The 15,617-nt window shown below is 34.6% G+C and overlaps 1 protein-coding gene and 1 long non-coding RNA gene across 9 annotated transcripts in view; one reads left to right on the top strand and one right to left on the bottom strand.

Moving 5' to 3' along the window:
* The window catches only part of LOC110438049 (uncharacterized), a 46,096-nt gene extending 31,237 nt beyond the window's left edge, over positions 1-14,859 (bottom strand). For 2 of the 6 annotated variants that reach the window (XR_015513663.1, XR_015513664.1), the window contains exon 1: positions 110-239. This is a non-coding gene — a long non-coding RNA (uncharacterized LOC110438049). Of the gene's footprint in view, positions 1-12; positions 342-12,723; positions 12,761-14,713 lie in introns of those variants that run through there. The other 4 variants (XR_015513666.1, XR_015513667.1, XR_015513662.1 and 1 more) reach the window with 4 other exon arrangements.
* Positions 219-10,734, top strand: crip1 (cysteine-rich protein 1). 3 transcript variants are annotated; one of them, NM_001159819.3, is given in 5 exon segments: positions 219-398; positions 6,882-6,976; positions 7,215-7,272; positions 9,547-9,599; positions 9,701-10,734. In NM_001159819.3, coding segments are annotated over 4 exon segments (234 nt in total). In that variant the 5' UTR covers positions 219-358; the 3' UTR covers positions 9,588-9,599; positions 9,701-10,734.
* Positions 14,860-15,617: the final 758 nt, after the last annotated feature.

The following is a 15,617-nucleotide window of genomic DNA, read 5'->3' as shown; positions in this document are numbered from 1 at the left end:
CAGGTTACCCACACAAACAAAGACGAGTTGTTTGTAAATCTTTCAGTGAGCTAATTAAAAGCTGAATCAATATAATACACATGGTGAAACCCGCAGAATAGGAACATACTGTACAATGAAGCAATGTGCGTTCTCGTGCACGTGCGTTTGCTCTCTCGCTCGCGCGCTCTCTCGCTCTCTCTCTCCCTCCGTGACCGTGCGCAAACTATTTCCACAGTACTATATAAATAAGGCTGTTGCAGAGGAGCTTAAACCAAAGGCGTGGCTGCGTGCAGGTGGACCGTTGCTGCTCTCCATCTCAACTTTACATCCAACAGGACTTTTTCTTTCTCATCCGAGGGACTAAATCAACGCAAACATGCCTAAATGCCCCAAGTGCCAAAAGGAAGTGTACTTTGGTAAGACTTGTGTGAAATGTTTATTATTTTACATACTTTTACAAAATATAGGGAAAGAACGAAATGAAAGTCAAGCTGTTACGCGATTCAGTGTAAATATGTGGATGTTTTAAAATCAGATAAACTAGTTTACATAACAGTACGAGGGATTAACCAGGAAGAAAGCTGTCAAGTGATGCATGTGAACTTCAGGGTATTTCCTGCTTGAAACTTTTGCAATATAGACGTTACAAAATAACTTGTGCAAACTTTGCAGAAGCAAAAAAAAAAAAAGATTATTTATGAGAATTGCAGTGTTGTTGTAAATTGATGTAGATTAGACTAGTATAGCCTAACTTAAAATGTTTGATAGACTATAGATAAACTATAAATGTATAATTCTGTATTGTTATTTATATTTCTAATAATAAAGAAACAATAAGAGCATAAGAGTTAGCAACTGAATGAACAATGCAAATGATAATGTCAGCATGCTGCTTTACATTGTAAAGTATGCTGTTTTACATTGTGTATTCAGCCAAACTATTTGAATATTCTCTTTACCATGAAGCAGCCGGATGAGGAGAATCCACAAATAATTTTACTGTTCGGTTTAAATTCCACCCAAGAAGTATTAAAGATAAATACAATAGTAAATGTGACAGTAATCTAAACAGTAATCCTCTCCACTGAAGCTCTCAGTCTACTGCTGTTTTGCTGACTTGTTTTTTAAATCTTTCAGTTAACTAATTCCACTGCTTTTGTATTTTATATATTTTAAAAATATATATTCTATATAAATGTAAATTCTTTGCACATATACATTTTTTGTATGGTTTCTATTATTGTAACTTTTTTTAGACAATTAAATCTTTATTTTAATGTATAGCTCTGAATATTTACCAGTTTCTAAATATGTTTTCCATCTTGTCAAACCAGTGTAAAGTTTATATGCAGCATTTACCTTTTATTCATTATAATTGACATGCTCATTTCCTGTGGAGTAATGATAGCCCTCATACAACATCTCACACAATCACCCATTCTGCATTTGCTGTTCATCTCTAAAGTTCTTCAAACCTTTGTAGAAACTTTTTCATTATATAAAATTGCCTCTTTTGGTGCCGCTCTTTCTTTTGATCTAACAATAACAGCATCTCCGAGATGGAAAATGGGGAAAATCCACTGTGAAAATATAAATGTAGAGATAAGATAATGGAATAATTCAAATAGCTTTGCCATAACTGCAAATTTATATATATATATATATATATATATATATATATATATATATATATATATATATATATATATATATATATATATATATATATATATATATTTATTTATTTATTTATAAATGATTATTTTTTAATCAACTTATATAAATTAGGACTGTGATTAATTAAAATCGAATCACAATTTGAAACGTTGAGATTAGTTAATCGCAAGAGGCTGCAACATAAAATATATATTTATATAAATTTATATATGTGAAAAAAAATAATGAATAACATCTTCAAAACCAGTTCGCTATGCTTCAGAAAGTTAAACATGCTAGACTTTCTGCGATGGTGTCCTGGCGCATCGCAGACAGGGTCAGTTGTCTTGAACTATTCCACATTACACAAAAAGAAATGATCTTTTATTAAGAAAAAATCTTGTGTCACGACGTCCATTTGTTGTTTACGAATTCCTACGACACCCTATGTCAAGGAAATTGTGCAGAAATCGTGTGATCTGACCGTGGCTTTATAACTAGCCAACTGAGTGAACACACTTTCATTCTGCCCAATCAGAATTGCACAACTGATCTACACCCACAAAAAAAAAGAAAACAAAAAGGAAAGTGCTGACAAGTGGGATTATTCTGAAGCATTAATAGACAAATTCATATAAGAAAACCAGCATTTGTAATATGGGAATATTTTGGTTTCAAAGTCACAGACACCAAACAAACATAGGTAGTTTTTAAGAGCTGTCGCAGAATTGTTACCAAAGCCTTAAAAATTATTGAGCTGAAGCTTGAATTAATTAAAATCAGCTTGAAGCTTGAATTACATCGTAAATCAAATCGCAATTACAATATTTGCTAAAAAAAAAAAAATCACAACTAGATATTTTCCCCAAATCGCACAACTTTTATATGTATATATGATTACAGTATGTATGGTGTTTTTAAGGGGAAACCATTTGATTTTATTCATCATCTAATGTGGCTGCAAAAATAATGACTGCTTTCAAACAGGTTTCCCAAACTTTTTCTCTATTGGTCAATCAATATGATAGTCCCACCCCAAACTCGCATAAGTAATTGAGCCCTAGCCTTAATTTTAACAATTTGCTCTCAGCATAAATAAGTCTATCACTGTCTATTCTTTATCTTATGTTATGTAAAAATAAAACAAAAAAACAGATTCTTCACAGACTAAGAACAGCAGTATAGCCTGCCTTCAGATTACAAATCTCCATGCTGTAGACTTTACACCCAGTCTAGAACACTTTGTGTTGATAAAGACCGTTAAAGAGCAAGAGATTAGTGGTTCCCCTGTGTATTTGGGTGAGGGAAGTTAAGTAATTACTGTCTTAGGTGTGGCTCAGATGACCAGACTATTTCTTGGCTGCTTTTCAAGAGCCCAAACCCATTCTTGTGCATTCCTTTCTGCCTTGTTTTTCCTTTCCGAAATGTTCTTTCTCACATGGACCACTGATGGCGCATCCATCTCTCTCAGTGTGTCTGGATCATGTGTTCACGGTCCACTACTAAACAAAAGAGCTTCCTGTGTATGTGTGTGTGTGCGTGTGACATGACTAACTGTCTAAACTGGGATGAGCACGACTCTTATTACAGCTGTTGTGAGCAATTATAGCAGCTGGCAGTAGTCTGTAACAATGGGAATTATGTAGTGAATGTGTTATCCTTCAACACTCTGCTTATTGCATGAAGAATGGAGCATTATTTGGTGTCTGGAGTCTTTGCTAACACTTCATCACTTTTTTTCACATGTACGTCACAGATGGGAACTGTTAATCTGAGCTTAGTCCATCTTTTGATTTCTGCGTGCCAAAAAGCACAAACAGATCTCAGCTGGAGTGGTCATGCTTTCACAAAGTCTTTGGCGCCCAAATGTTCTCTTGTTAAAGGCATAGTCGAGCACCTTTTCTTATTGGAGACGCCCGAGCATGCATGACTTTGTCTTGGCTTCCCACTTCTTTTACAGTCTTCATCATGAGGGCTGTCTGGAGGAATCTTTTCTGCTGAGGGCTGAAGATAAAGACTTCTTTATGGCCCTTTTATAAGTGAAGGGAGGAATAAATTCCTTCGGGAGTGTCCCGCATGAAGCTTCCACACCCACCCATGTTCTCACTATCATGACTTTATCCTTTTCGAGAGGAGAACACAATGAACGAACCCCGATTTACAGCATCATGGTCTGTAAAGGGCATCTGCCAGACTTCAGCTTGAAAGGTGTTGACATTAAAAGTTAATCATGGCTTTGATTAAAGTGCATAATGGCTGCAAATCAGCTAATTTGGCCATGTCTGGTTGACTTTGTATTCCCCTGAGCCTTTTAAGAAAACAACTTTGAGCGTAATGAGTCATTTGGGTTTCTCCGTGTTGTGTATGGGGTTTTAAACAGGGGCAGATGGAAACAAAGGTTTAGTTTTAGGGATTTTCTGCTCTGATTTTTTTTTTTCGACACATAAAGTATGTTTTAATGTGTCAAATTAAACTTTTCTCCAATTGGAAATGACAAAATATTTAAACAATTTAATTATTTAAAAATATTTCACCCCAAAATTGAATTCAGTCATTGTTTACTCATCCACACGTCAGCTCAAATCTGTATGGCCCAAGGCCCTGATATACTTGGAACTGGAGCTGCGAAATGGAAGCTGTTTCAATTGAAAACCGGCTTCAATTACATTTGTTTCAGGAGTTCAGAACAACATGAACTTTTCAGAAAAGCGTGTAAATGCAGTCAAGCTACTATTGGTCTGTTATGATTGCATAATAGTTGCCTGTGGCCCTTATTTGATGTAGAATCGGTTCCAGTTCATGTCTTTAATTACATGTTTAGATGTATGTGAGCAATAATAAGAATCAATGAGAGCTGCTTTATAGTTGTAAAGGCAGATGTTGTGCAAACATCCACGTGACTATGACCGAACCCTTTCTTAACTGCTGTTTTCTCACTGCTGTCTCTTTTATTTTGTCAGAGTAAAGTGTCTAGAACATATGTATATATTTATCTAAGCATCACTCTCAGCATTGTACATGGTATTGAGGTGTTTGCTGATAGTATTGCTCTAGTTAGTGATGACTGTGCTTTCGAAACACAGCTTGATGAACCTACAAAACATTTACAAACCTGCTGTTCCGAATCAGTGGCTTGTAAGGTCATGAGATTTTGATTTCAAAACACTTTAAAAATTCATTGTTGGGGATCTATTCATTCATTCATTTTCTTGTCGGCTTAGTCCCTTTATTAATCCGGGGTCGCCACAGCGGAATGAACCGCCAACTTATCCAGCAAGTTTTTACGCAGATTATGCCGCCACAACCCATCTCTGGGAAACATCCACACACACATTCACACACACATTCACACACACACTCATACACTACGGACAATTTAGCCAACCCAATTCACCTGTACCGCATGTCATTGGACTGTGGGGGAAACCGGAGGAAACCCACGTGAACGCAGGGAGAACATGCAAACTCCACACAGAAACACCAACTGAGCCGAGGATCGAACCAGCGACCCAGAGACCTTCTTGCTGTGAGGTGACAGCACTACCTACTGCGCCACTGCTTCGCCCTGGTGGTGATCTATATAATAGCATAAAATCCACTTGAATCCCATGGCTTCATTCAGATTGCCTCCAGTGACAAATTGCTGAGAAGGTTTGGCTGAGAAGATTTACCTGAACTCAAATCAGGTTTTTAATGAGACTTTTTTAGAATGAAAGGTATAATTAGTATCTTGTAAATATAAGTCTTACAAATTTATAAAAGGCCACACATTATGCAGACACTTAATATTTAAGGATATTAGATGATAAGCTAAGTGCATTTATAGGTTATACTTTCAATTTAAAGTTCACAATATGCTTAAAGTCCATTTTAATGCATGTTTTGCATGAGTTTTTTTTTTGCATTTAGAAGGTTTTGAACACTAGGTGTCCCTGCATCTGCTGTTTCGAATGCTTCACTTTGCAAAGCAACTGGTTCATTTTGTCTGGCAGCTAGCTCTCTGTGACTCTCACATGGTCGTCCACTGAAGCTAAGCAGGGCTGTGCCCGTTCAATACCAAGATGGGAGACCACATGGGAAAACTAGGATGCTGCCAGAAGCGGTGTTAGCAGCAGGGGGCGCTCAACCTGCGGTCTCAGTGAATCCTAATACCCCAGTATAGTGAAGGGGACTCTATACTGTCAGTGAGCGCTGTCTTTCGGATGAAAGTCCTGACTCTCTGTGGTCGTTAAAAATCCTAGGATATCCTTCGAAAAAGAGTAGGGGTTTACCCTGGCAAATTTGCCCACTGGTCCATCATGGTCTCCAAATCATAATTGGTCTGTCTCCTCTTCACAAATCAGTTGATGTGTGCAATATGGCTGCCACCGCGTCATCCAGGTGGATGCTGCACACTTGTGGTGGATGAGGAGATTCCCCCAAAAATGTGTAAAAGTCTTTTGAGTGTCCAGTAAAGCGCTATATAAATGTAAGGAATTATTATTATTTATATTTATTTTTGTTGTTGTTGTAGACCATATCCTGCTATATTTACATATATTTACTCAAACTTTGCAATGGAATATTGCTGCACATATTTTCCACTGCAGAACACAAATGAGGATATTCTGATGAACCATACTATGAAAGTCAGTGGGGTCCAGAACAACAATGACCTAAATAGAGATAAAGACTTAATTGAAGATAGATTTAATACATTTTAAATACCCTCAAAACTCGAACTGAACCCATTTAATTATTAATTAATTATTTTTTATTTATTATTAATTATTGTATGTTTTGTGTATGTGTTCCAAGTCAACTCATGTCAAAAGTCACCAAGTCTTTTTGGGTGAGGTTTAGGTGAGCTTTTATTCAAGGAATAAAAAAATATAGTGTTCAGCAAATGAAAGTTACAGTACTTTTTGATTCACTTTAATTATTCACTTTAATTATTTAATGCATATTGAACTATTTAGGCTGAGAATTGGTGTCAGTGAAATGGTCTAACTTTAAAGACAAATATTTAATTCCCAGGAAATGCGGGAACAGATATAAGTAAGGTGAACTTTGAAAAGTATTATAGCTACTTTAAATATTTCCTTTGGATTAAAGCATCTACCAGTTAAAAAAAATAAACAACGGTTGGGAAATTTTGTGAATAATGTGCGCTCCAAATCTGCAAATATGACTCCATGTTGGTTTATCTATGGGTGTTTGTCATATTTATTCAGAATGAATAATATTTATCTTTGTTGTTTCAGCGGAGAGAGTGACGTCACTTGGCAAAGACTGGCATAGACCCTGTCTGAAGTGTGAGAAATGCAACAAGACCCTGTCCGCTGGCTCACATGCAGAGGTAAATCAGTAGCACAAACACACACCGACTGCCAATGTCTTACAGAGACAGAGCGCAGATTAATGCACCAGGCAGTCTTAATGGAGTCTGGTTAAATTTTGTCATACTTTTACCTTACATAAACACTTCAGGGGGTTTAGTCTGTCAATGCGTTACGTTTTGACGAAGGTCTTGAATAATAGCCTTCGTTCAAGTCCATTAATAGAGAGTGCACTAACTAATGTGTTTCACCTCACAGCATGAAGGGAAGCCCTACTGTAACAACCCATGCTACGCAGCACTCTTTGGACCCAAAGGTAAGTTTCTACAATGCATTTACTGGGAGTTACTGTTCAACTAAAGAATCACATGACTTATACTAGGGGGCTGTTGGATGCTTGATTCTGATTGGCTGATGAACTTTCCAAGGTGTGCAGTTATTTTCAGATTAACACACAGCTAAAGTATTTACAGGCAGGATTTGAGCATATTACAGCTCCATATCAGTACGATGAATGATCTGTGTTACTTCACAACCTACAGAAGTCAAAAATCAAACCAAAACCGAAGGCTTTGGAAGAGATGTGTAAGAAAGTAATACCACACACAGGAGCAGTTTGAGGTCAAAAACCTGACAAATGTTTTGAAAAACAGACGTATAACCATAGTATCAGTAGAATAACTGACTTAGGTCTATTGAATTATTGGAAAATGAAATCATAATTCGGTGGACCTACATCATTTATTCTTTACATTAAACAGTGTTTTACTTCACAAACAGACATTCTCATATTAAAAGCTGCGTCAGACTTTTAAAAGGTAGTACTTTGTACCTTTTTATCCTTAAAGGAGAGCATTTTAATACCTCAAAGGTCTATTTTAGTACATTTCAATAGGGTATCATCTCATTGAAAGCATTTTTTTATCTTCTATTTCGGTAAGTGTGTGGACTGGAACAGCAGTTGGCCACTATTTTATAGTTTCTCTCTCATCTCATGTATTTATTCAAATTTCTTGCATTATCTAGCTAGCTAGTGGCACTTAATGCAAATGTCTACATGAGGAGACTCTTTTATTGATTAAAATTTACCATCAAAGCGCCACATTTTTAAACTGAGTATGTTTACATGGACACTAATAATCCAATTTTATTACGATTAAGACAATACTCTGATTAAGAGTCTACCATGTAAACAATAGTTTCTGATTACCTTAATCCGACTAAGGTCATAATCGAACTAAATAGAAATCACATTAAGACATGTGGAGTATGCTGATTTTAGTCGCATTATTGAAGTGCAGTTCAGACATGTAGACCCCTTAATCGTACATGTGTGTGAGATTTTCAGATTTTACGACAGGATTGTCTATACACACACACGGCTGTGTGACACTATTCTCTGCACCTACAGAGTCAGTGAAGGAATACAGACACCTGCATTGTAAAATGTGGAGGGTTTTTATTCAATATGGTGTGCAGTATACTCTCATCCAATATCTCGTTTGTCACAGGGGGCATGCATGAAATGTTCCTGAATGGAAGTGAAAGTGCCAAACTGCAGTTAAACTCGACAAGTTAAAAATGAAAATTACACAAAACTCTGGAGGAAGCGTAGATATCGTAGTGATGCAATGATGTTAATCGAATTATGTGCTACAACATGTAAAATGAGATCATGAAAGAAACATTTAAAAAGCAACTTATGTAAAGACCTTCATATTAGTGTCTTATTGAGATTAAGGCAAATCATTTGATTTCTGACGTCCATGTAAACGTAGTCGGTGTCACATGTTTTTGTGTGTGTGGATTTGGTTATCATGCTAACTGATCAGCCTACTGATCATGTATGCTTCCATGGTTAGCATGTCAATAAGACATATGGTTAAAAGCAAATATATTTGCCCTCCTGTGAAATTTTCATTCTTTTTTTCTGGAATATTTCCCAAGTGCTGTTTAATGGAGAGATTAATGGAACAATTTAAAGAACAATATTCTAAAAGCTAATATATCTTGTCTTAATATTTTTGCCATTATTACAGCACAAAATATTTTACCAATTATTTCGTAAGATACTGGTATTCAGCTTAAATGAATAGATAGGTAGTTAGGTAAGTTGGCAAGTTCAATTTAAAAAAAAAATAATTTCTAAAAGGAACTAATATTATTAACCTTCATTTTTTTCTTTATTTTAATTGCTGCTTTTCTTTAAAAATAATGAAAAAAAAATTAATTTATTCCAGTCAAAGTAAAAGAAATATGTAAAAAAAAAAAAATAAATAAAAGACTTTTTCCAGAAGCAAAAATAAGAAACATAATAGTAAATACTGTGAAAATGCCCTTGCTCTGCTAAACATCCCTTGGAAAAATTTGTTATAATAAATATGTATTACAATTTATTAACATAAATATTATTAATATAAATGTTGCCTTCAAATGTATATATTGTGCAAAAATTCATTTTCAAAACAAATTTCCAAACACATTTTTGTGCCTTATTATCAAATCTGTCTATATATGCCTGTCAAAGTTGTGAAACTACAGTATAAACGTATTGCATTATATTCTAAATATTTCTCCTTTTTCTCTGCAGGTTTTGGACGTGGTGGAACTGAGAGCCACACATTCAAATAGGCCATTGCATAAGTCAGTTCATATTAAAAACATTTAATAAACCGACCAACAATGCATACAGCAGATCATGTAACGTACTGTACGCTAACTCCATTCTTCTGTTTTATTTACAGGTTTACTCACTCCGTGTGCTTGTTTTTAGAGGAGCTCAATGTTTTGTCACTATTTTTATCTGCATATTGTAAAACCAAAGACAAAATGAACCAAGGCATGTTATGTTTTAGAAAGTACTCATTTGTATAATCTGTGTGGTTTAATCAGGGGCACCAGTCGTAGACCCCTTAACAATTAAACTAAACATGATATACATTAACATGTGTTTTGAACTACTTCTCGTCTCTCAAATTGTTATATTTTTCTCAAATCAAATGATGAACCAATAAAGGATCAAATATAAAAAGGAGTTCTCAAGCATCAAAAAAATAAAAGGGTAATAAAGTTTTAGATTTTAGACAATTTCACTTGATTTATTTTCTGATCATTATAATTGTTTTTTTCTGAAGATAAATAATGACAATATTATGACCTATTATGCTTCTTTTTACAATATCTAAAATAAGTCTCTGATGTTCCTAGGGTGTGTGTGTGAAGTTTCAGCACAAAATACGACACAAATGATGTTTTATAACTTTTTGAAACTGCTTTTTTTAGACTTTGATCCAAGTTGTGCTGTTTTGGTGAATGTCGCCTCAAATGAGATTGTGCTCCCAGCCCTCTTTTCAAAACGGGGTGGAGCAATAAAAACCTGTGTCTTAGCACAGCAGGACATTTAAAACTCAAATGGTGGACGGCTGCTTCTCACTTAGGGCTGTCTAAGCTAACGAGGGAGAAATCATAACTAATAGGCGGGGCTTTCTCCCTCTGATGACATCATACAAAGGAAGAATCTCAATCCAAGTGTTTCTGCAGACTATTTTTATATGAAGTGTCATTATAAAAATAAAATTAATACATTTTTAAACAAAAGCTGGTTATATTCACACACTGTTGTCACATTTTGCATAATAGGTCCCCTTTAAAGAAGTCACCTGCTAAAATGTCATTCAATGTAACAATAGTTTATATGCTAAGAAAAAAAAACATGTGTCAGGCATAATAAGAACAAAAAATATTTGATGAATAATTTTTTTAAAAGACAATTTAACCCATTTGTGCCCAATTTTTTTATGATTTCATGCATGTAGCCTTGTTAACAGTGTCTTATATGAACATATTTTGTATTTATTTTAACCAGATTTTATTTTATTTTTTTACTCAAAACAACTTCTTTTAAATGATCAATTCATATTCATAAACACAATTTTTATGTTTAAAATTAGAAAACCTTTTGATATTAACCCCCAGAAAATGATCTATCATATAATTTAATGAACATGAAAACGCAAAGAACTGATCCATTTGTCTTAAAGTGATGAAACACATGTTAGTTTCTCCAACAGACTATTGAGTGTCAAAAAGACAAATGAATAAGTCAAAAAGTAAAGTAAATAACAGTATAAATACTCAAAAGTAAATGCATTCCACAATGATGTCATCTAACAAAACAAGTAAATCTCACTACAGACTTTTATCTGACAGAAATAGTCAGACAGCTTAGTAATAAGTAAAGCTGCTGATTCTGTTTGTGGAGTTGTTTAATGATCCTGATGAGCTGAGATTCTGAGAGATTTATTAAGTTTTCAGTTGGGTTCCTGAGGCCATGTCCACACAGGTATTTTTGTAAACAATACCGTTTTTTCTCAATTTTCTAAAATAACACAGTTATTTTACCCTGGTGCTTTTGAAAATCTTTACCCTGACAAGAGTTATAAAAAATGTGGTTTTCAGCGACCTGATACTGCATTTTGTGCAATTTAGACAAAACCCTCTGTTCACTCAGCACTTTAACTCTGCTCCAGTGTTATTTTAACTCTTTGCTGGGGTGGAACCAGTGGCAGAGTTTAATTTTACTATGACGATTTTCCTGTGTGTCAAAAAAGGCTACTTTTAAGCAAAGATATCAGTTAAACGATTATGTTTAGATGGGGTATTATGAAAGCAAAAAATCATTAAGACCAATAACCTTGATTTATTAAATTACTAACACATTATTTCATATTCCCCATGATTTATGTACTTACAAGGTACATATTTGCCCATCAGCATCTATAGTTGCACTTGGACTTTTGACAAAGTATACAAAAAACTATAGATCTGAAAGATTTGTTTCATTTGGATAAATCTAGAGACCTTCATCATTAGGTTGATATACATTTGTAAACAAAAAGTAATTTTTAGTATCATGAAAAATGTCTTTTTTTTCTTGGAATTAAGGTAGAAAGTTGAAGGAATCACGTGACAAGAAATAAATGACCTTTTTTCTTTGTTGAGATCTTTTATTTGATTGTTTGCTTAATTGTCATTGACAAATTAAACATGGATAACTTGTAGAAAATTACTTATAAAAGGAATATGGAAACTATGAACTTTGGCAACTATAGTTGCGGATGGGCTTAAATGGGTTAAGGATAACAGTCCAAAACACTACTTATATTATAATTACTTCTCTCAAAATATGTTTTTTTTACATAAATGTGTGTTGGACAATGAATAATATTATCCCAAGAGTTATTTGAAACATCAAACAAGGCGCTTTATTTACTTTTACATACAGAACAATCAGTATGCTTTCTATCCCTATAAAATCTTTTAGAATGTATGCTCTTTGACCCTAAAATACACAGTATATATAATACATACAGTATGTGTCCATCAACTGATCTAAATGTACCATCATTTACTCTTCTTTATTATTGATTTGACAATGTTTTTATTGTCATTTTAAAGATTTTATTTTAGAGACCTAACATATGCAAAATTCCATCTGGGCTTTTAAGAGCTTCAAATTATCTACACGTTTTGGCACTTGCTGAGTGTTAATTTTGCACCCTGTGCCCTGCTGTATTACAAAAATGCAAGACGACCTTTTAACAGAGCGATTTTCACTTTTACAGAAGGTGAAGCCAGCAGATGCTCAGCTTAATGTTGAAAAGCTAATTATCCCTGGCACTCTTGCAGGATCCAGATGTAAGTGAGTAGGCAGTGTTAAACGAATAGTTCACCCAAAAATGAAAAGAATCCGTCATCATTTACTCACCCTCCACTTGCTCCAAATCTGTTTGAGCTTCTTTTCTCTGTTGAATACAAAATAAGATATTTAAAAGAATTATACACCCATATTCATATACATTTTTGTATAATTTTTTCAGCTATGGATGTCAAAATGTAACTAAACATTTCACTGCAAGATGTTAAATGCAAATATGTTGCTAAAAAAAAAGATTTATTGTTTGGCTCAGGTGAAGATCAACCATTCTAGAGCAAATTATAAAAATGAGGATTCTGCTTAAAAACAAAGGTGGATCAGCTGCACCTTTATTTGCCAGTTGGATGTTTACCAAAATACAGCTTTAATGCTGCTGTCAGGTCAATACTTAAAAAAATGGTAGCAAATTCATTCATTCATTCATTTTCTTTTCAGCTTAGTCCCTTTATTAATCATTGAAATTCATAGTAAAAAAACGTCCCATATTTGATGTTTTGGAACAAGCTTCCACTCTCCTTAAGAACATCTACTTTGGAGTCATTTCAAAGGTCAGTGAAAACACACGTATTAGCTTGTAATCATGTGCTGTGAGTTTATGTATTTTGACTCCTTGCTTGTTTGCATGTATTTTGTTTTTATGTGCGGTACTTTGGTACCAGTTTTGGGTGGTTGAAAGTGTTCTAGTAGTAAAAGTGAGTTGAGTTGAGTTTACATCTGGAAAATATATTTATTAGAGTGTTTGCACATCTGCAAAACATCTATTAGATGTCAAATTTTGGACATTAAATAGACGAATAGAACATGTGACTCTGGACCACAATAAGCCAGCTTTATGTTGCATCGAATATTTGTAGGAATAGTCAAAAATACTATTTATGCATCAAAATGATTGATTCATGCCACAGATCATTAGTATATTAAGATCATGTTTAATGAAGAAAATGTTTTACATTTCACAACATAAATATATTATAACATAATTTGCTTTTCTATAGCACTTTAATTTGTACTACTTTAAAGGCATTTTATCAATGTTTAACATTTTTAAAACTTTTCTGAACTCTTTAATTCCCGAATTTTAAATAGTTTTTACTCAGCCAAATACTGTCCTTTCCTAACAAATCATCCCTCAATGAAACATTATTTATTCAGTTTTGACATTAAAATATTGTCAATAATAAATAATACATTGTCACCCATTGTCACTTTAAAATGTTTAAAATTTGTTACTTCAGCAGACCTTTAAAAGATGTTTATAAGACCTTTAAACATAGCAGATGTTTTCCAGAACAAATGATCTTTAAAATACATCTTGCAGACCAGCCTGATCTCACGAGAAATCGTAACTATTTAACCTCAGTTGTACATAAAAGTACGATTTTAAAAAGAAGGCGTGGCACCCCACCCCATGCACCCCTAAACCCAACCGTCATTGGGGGGATGAGCAAATCGTACTAAATTGTACAAATTAGATCGTACATATTCATACGAATTAGCCATCAAATCAAAAAGTTACAAATTGCCGTGAGATCGTGTTGTGCCGACATACTTATGCAGTCTGGGGGGGTTCCTGACATTTTTCTAAATATCTTCTTTTATATTCAACAGAAAAAAAGAAACTCATAAAGCTTTAGGACCTTTTGAGTAATGAGTAAATTTACTTTTTTGCCCAAACTATCCCTTACATTAATGTTACAACTGTAAAAAGAAATGTGGGGTTCCACACAATCAATTTGTGTTGAGACAACATGAAGGAAATAAGTTAACTTATTGGGTGTTACAAATATAGGCTAAGTGGACTGAACATAAAGCAATTAGGTTGTTGCAAAAAAAACAAAATCAAAAATTGTGTTGTTTCCACTCCTTTTAAGTAGGTAATTTGAACAATCAGCAAACGTCATTTTTTGAGCAAGGCCACTTCTGAATCACCGCAGACCAGGAGGAAACAACCTTCCAGAGTGATTAATTAACTAATGATTTAAGAAACTTTATTTAGAAAACCCTAATATGGCAACACAAAAACATTCTGAATCCGACATACGTTTCGAGGTGAAAAGGGAGTGCCACTTCTTCCACCGTGTGCCTGTTAAAAAGTGCACTACGCCCCATCCAGTACAGAGCGTCTGCTGGCGGGTCAGAGGACAACGGTCGCGATGGTAACAGACACAAACAAAACCCAACAGTGACTCGGCCAGCCCTCGGCACCACTCTCTCTTCAGCGTTTGCCATTGAACAAAGAGTATTTATCGTGGTGAGATCTGCAGTGAGAGAATGAGACCGACAGAAAGGGTTGTTCCCCGGCTTTGCTATTTAAAATATTTTGTTCAAAGAAAGAGCCATTGAGCGCGCAGACTTGATGAAATGTGTCTATTTTTAAGCCATCTATAACTGAGATCTTGCAGCTGTGTGGGTTCCGCCCTCTCATTTGACGCTTTCCTGCACAGGAAGGATATCTGTGACTAAATTAAGGCTATCTGTCGGTTGTAACGCATGTAATATCAGAAGTGAAACTCCTGTGTGCAGATTTTAAACCATGATGAGCATAATCAAACTGAGAAACAGACATGTTTTAAAGTCTGATCTTGTTAAACTGATAATACTATTCATTTTAGACTTGGCCCTTTTGAGGTGAACAATTAATCTGTGCAAGATTCTCCACAGAGAAAAATCAGTCCGTCCTGTTAGTTTTTAAATAAATAAACTTAAATCTCATATAGAGAATGAAGTCACAGGTGTGATTTTGTTTTCACAGACTTCAACAGTGTAAAAATCTTGACGGTTCTGTAGGTTTTGTCTCTCCAATCTGATCTTAAATTTGTACTTTATATTGGATTCAAGTCAGGTGATTGGCTGGGCCATTCTACAGCTTGGTTTTCTTTCTCTAAAGCCATCTGAGAGCTGTGTTTTGGATCATTGTCTTGCTGAAATGTGCACACTGGTTTCAT

Source organism: Danio rerio, chromosome 17, assembly GCF_052040795.2.
Source record: "Danio rerio strain M-AB ecotype USA chromosome 17, GRCz13ab, whole genome shotgun sequence".
Classification (NCBI taxonomy): domain Eukaryota; kingdom Metazoa; phylum Chordata; class Actinopteri; order Cypriniformes; family Danionidae; genus Danio; species Danio rerio.
The sequence above is the reverse complement of the archived record's forward strand: the minus strand, read 5'-3'. Positions and strand labels throughout refer to the sequence as shown.

What these genes read in the sequence shown, in the direction of transcription:
- crip1 (XM_087288985.1), top strand. An exon ending in AGCACTCTTTGGACCCAAAG is followed by an intron (nt 7,273 to 9,546) that starts GTAAGTTTCTAC and finishes TTTTCTCTGCAG; the next exon opens with GTTTTGGACGTGGTGGAACT. An exon ending in TCAAATAGGCCATTGCATAA is followed by an intron (nt 9,600 to 9,700) that starts GTCAGTTCATAT and finishes TTTTATTTACAG; the next exon opens with GTTTACTCACTCCGTGTGCT.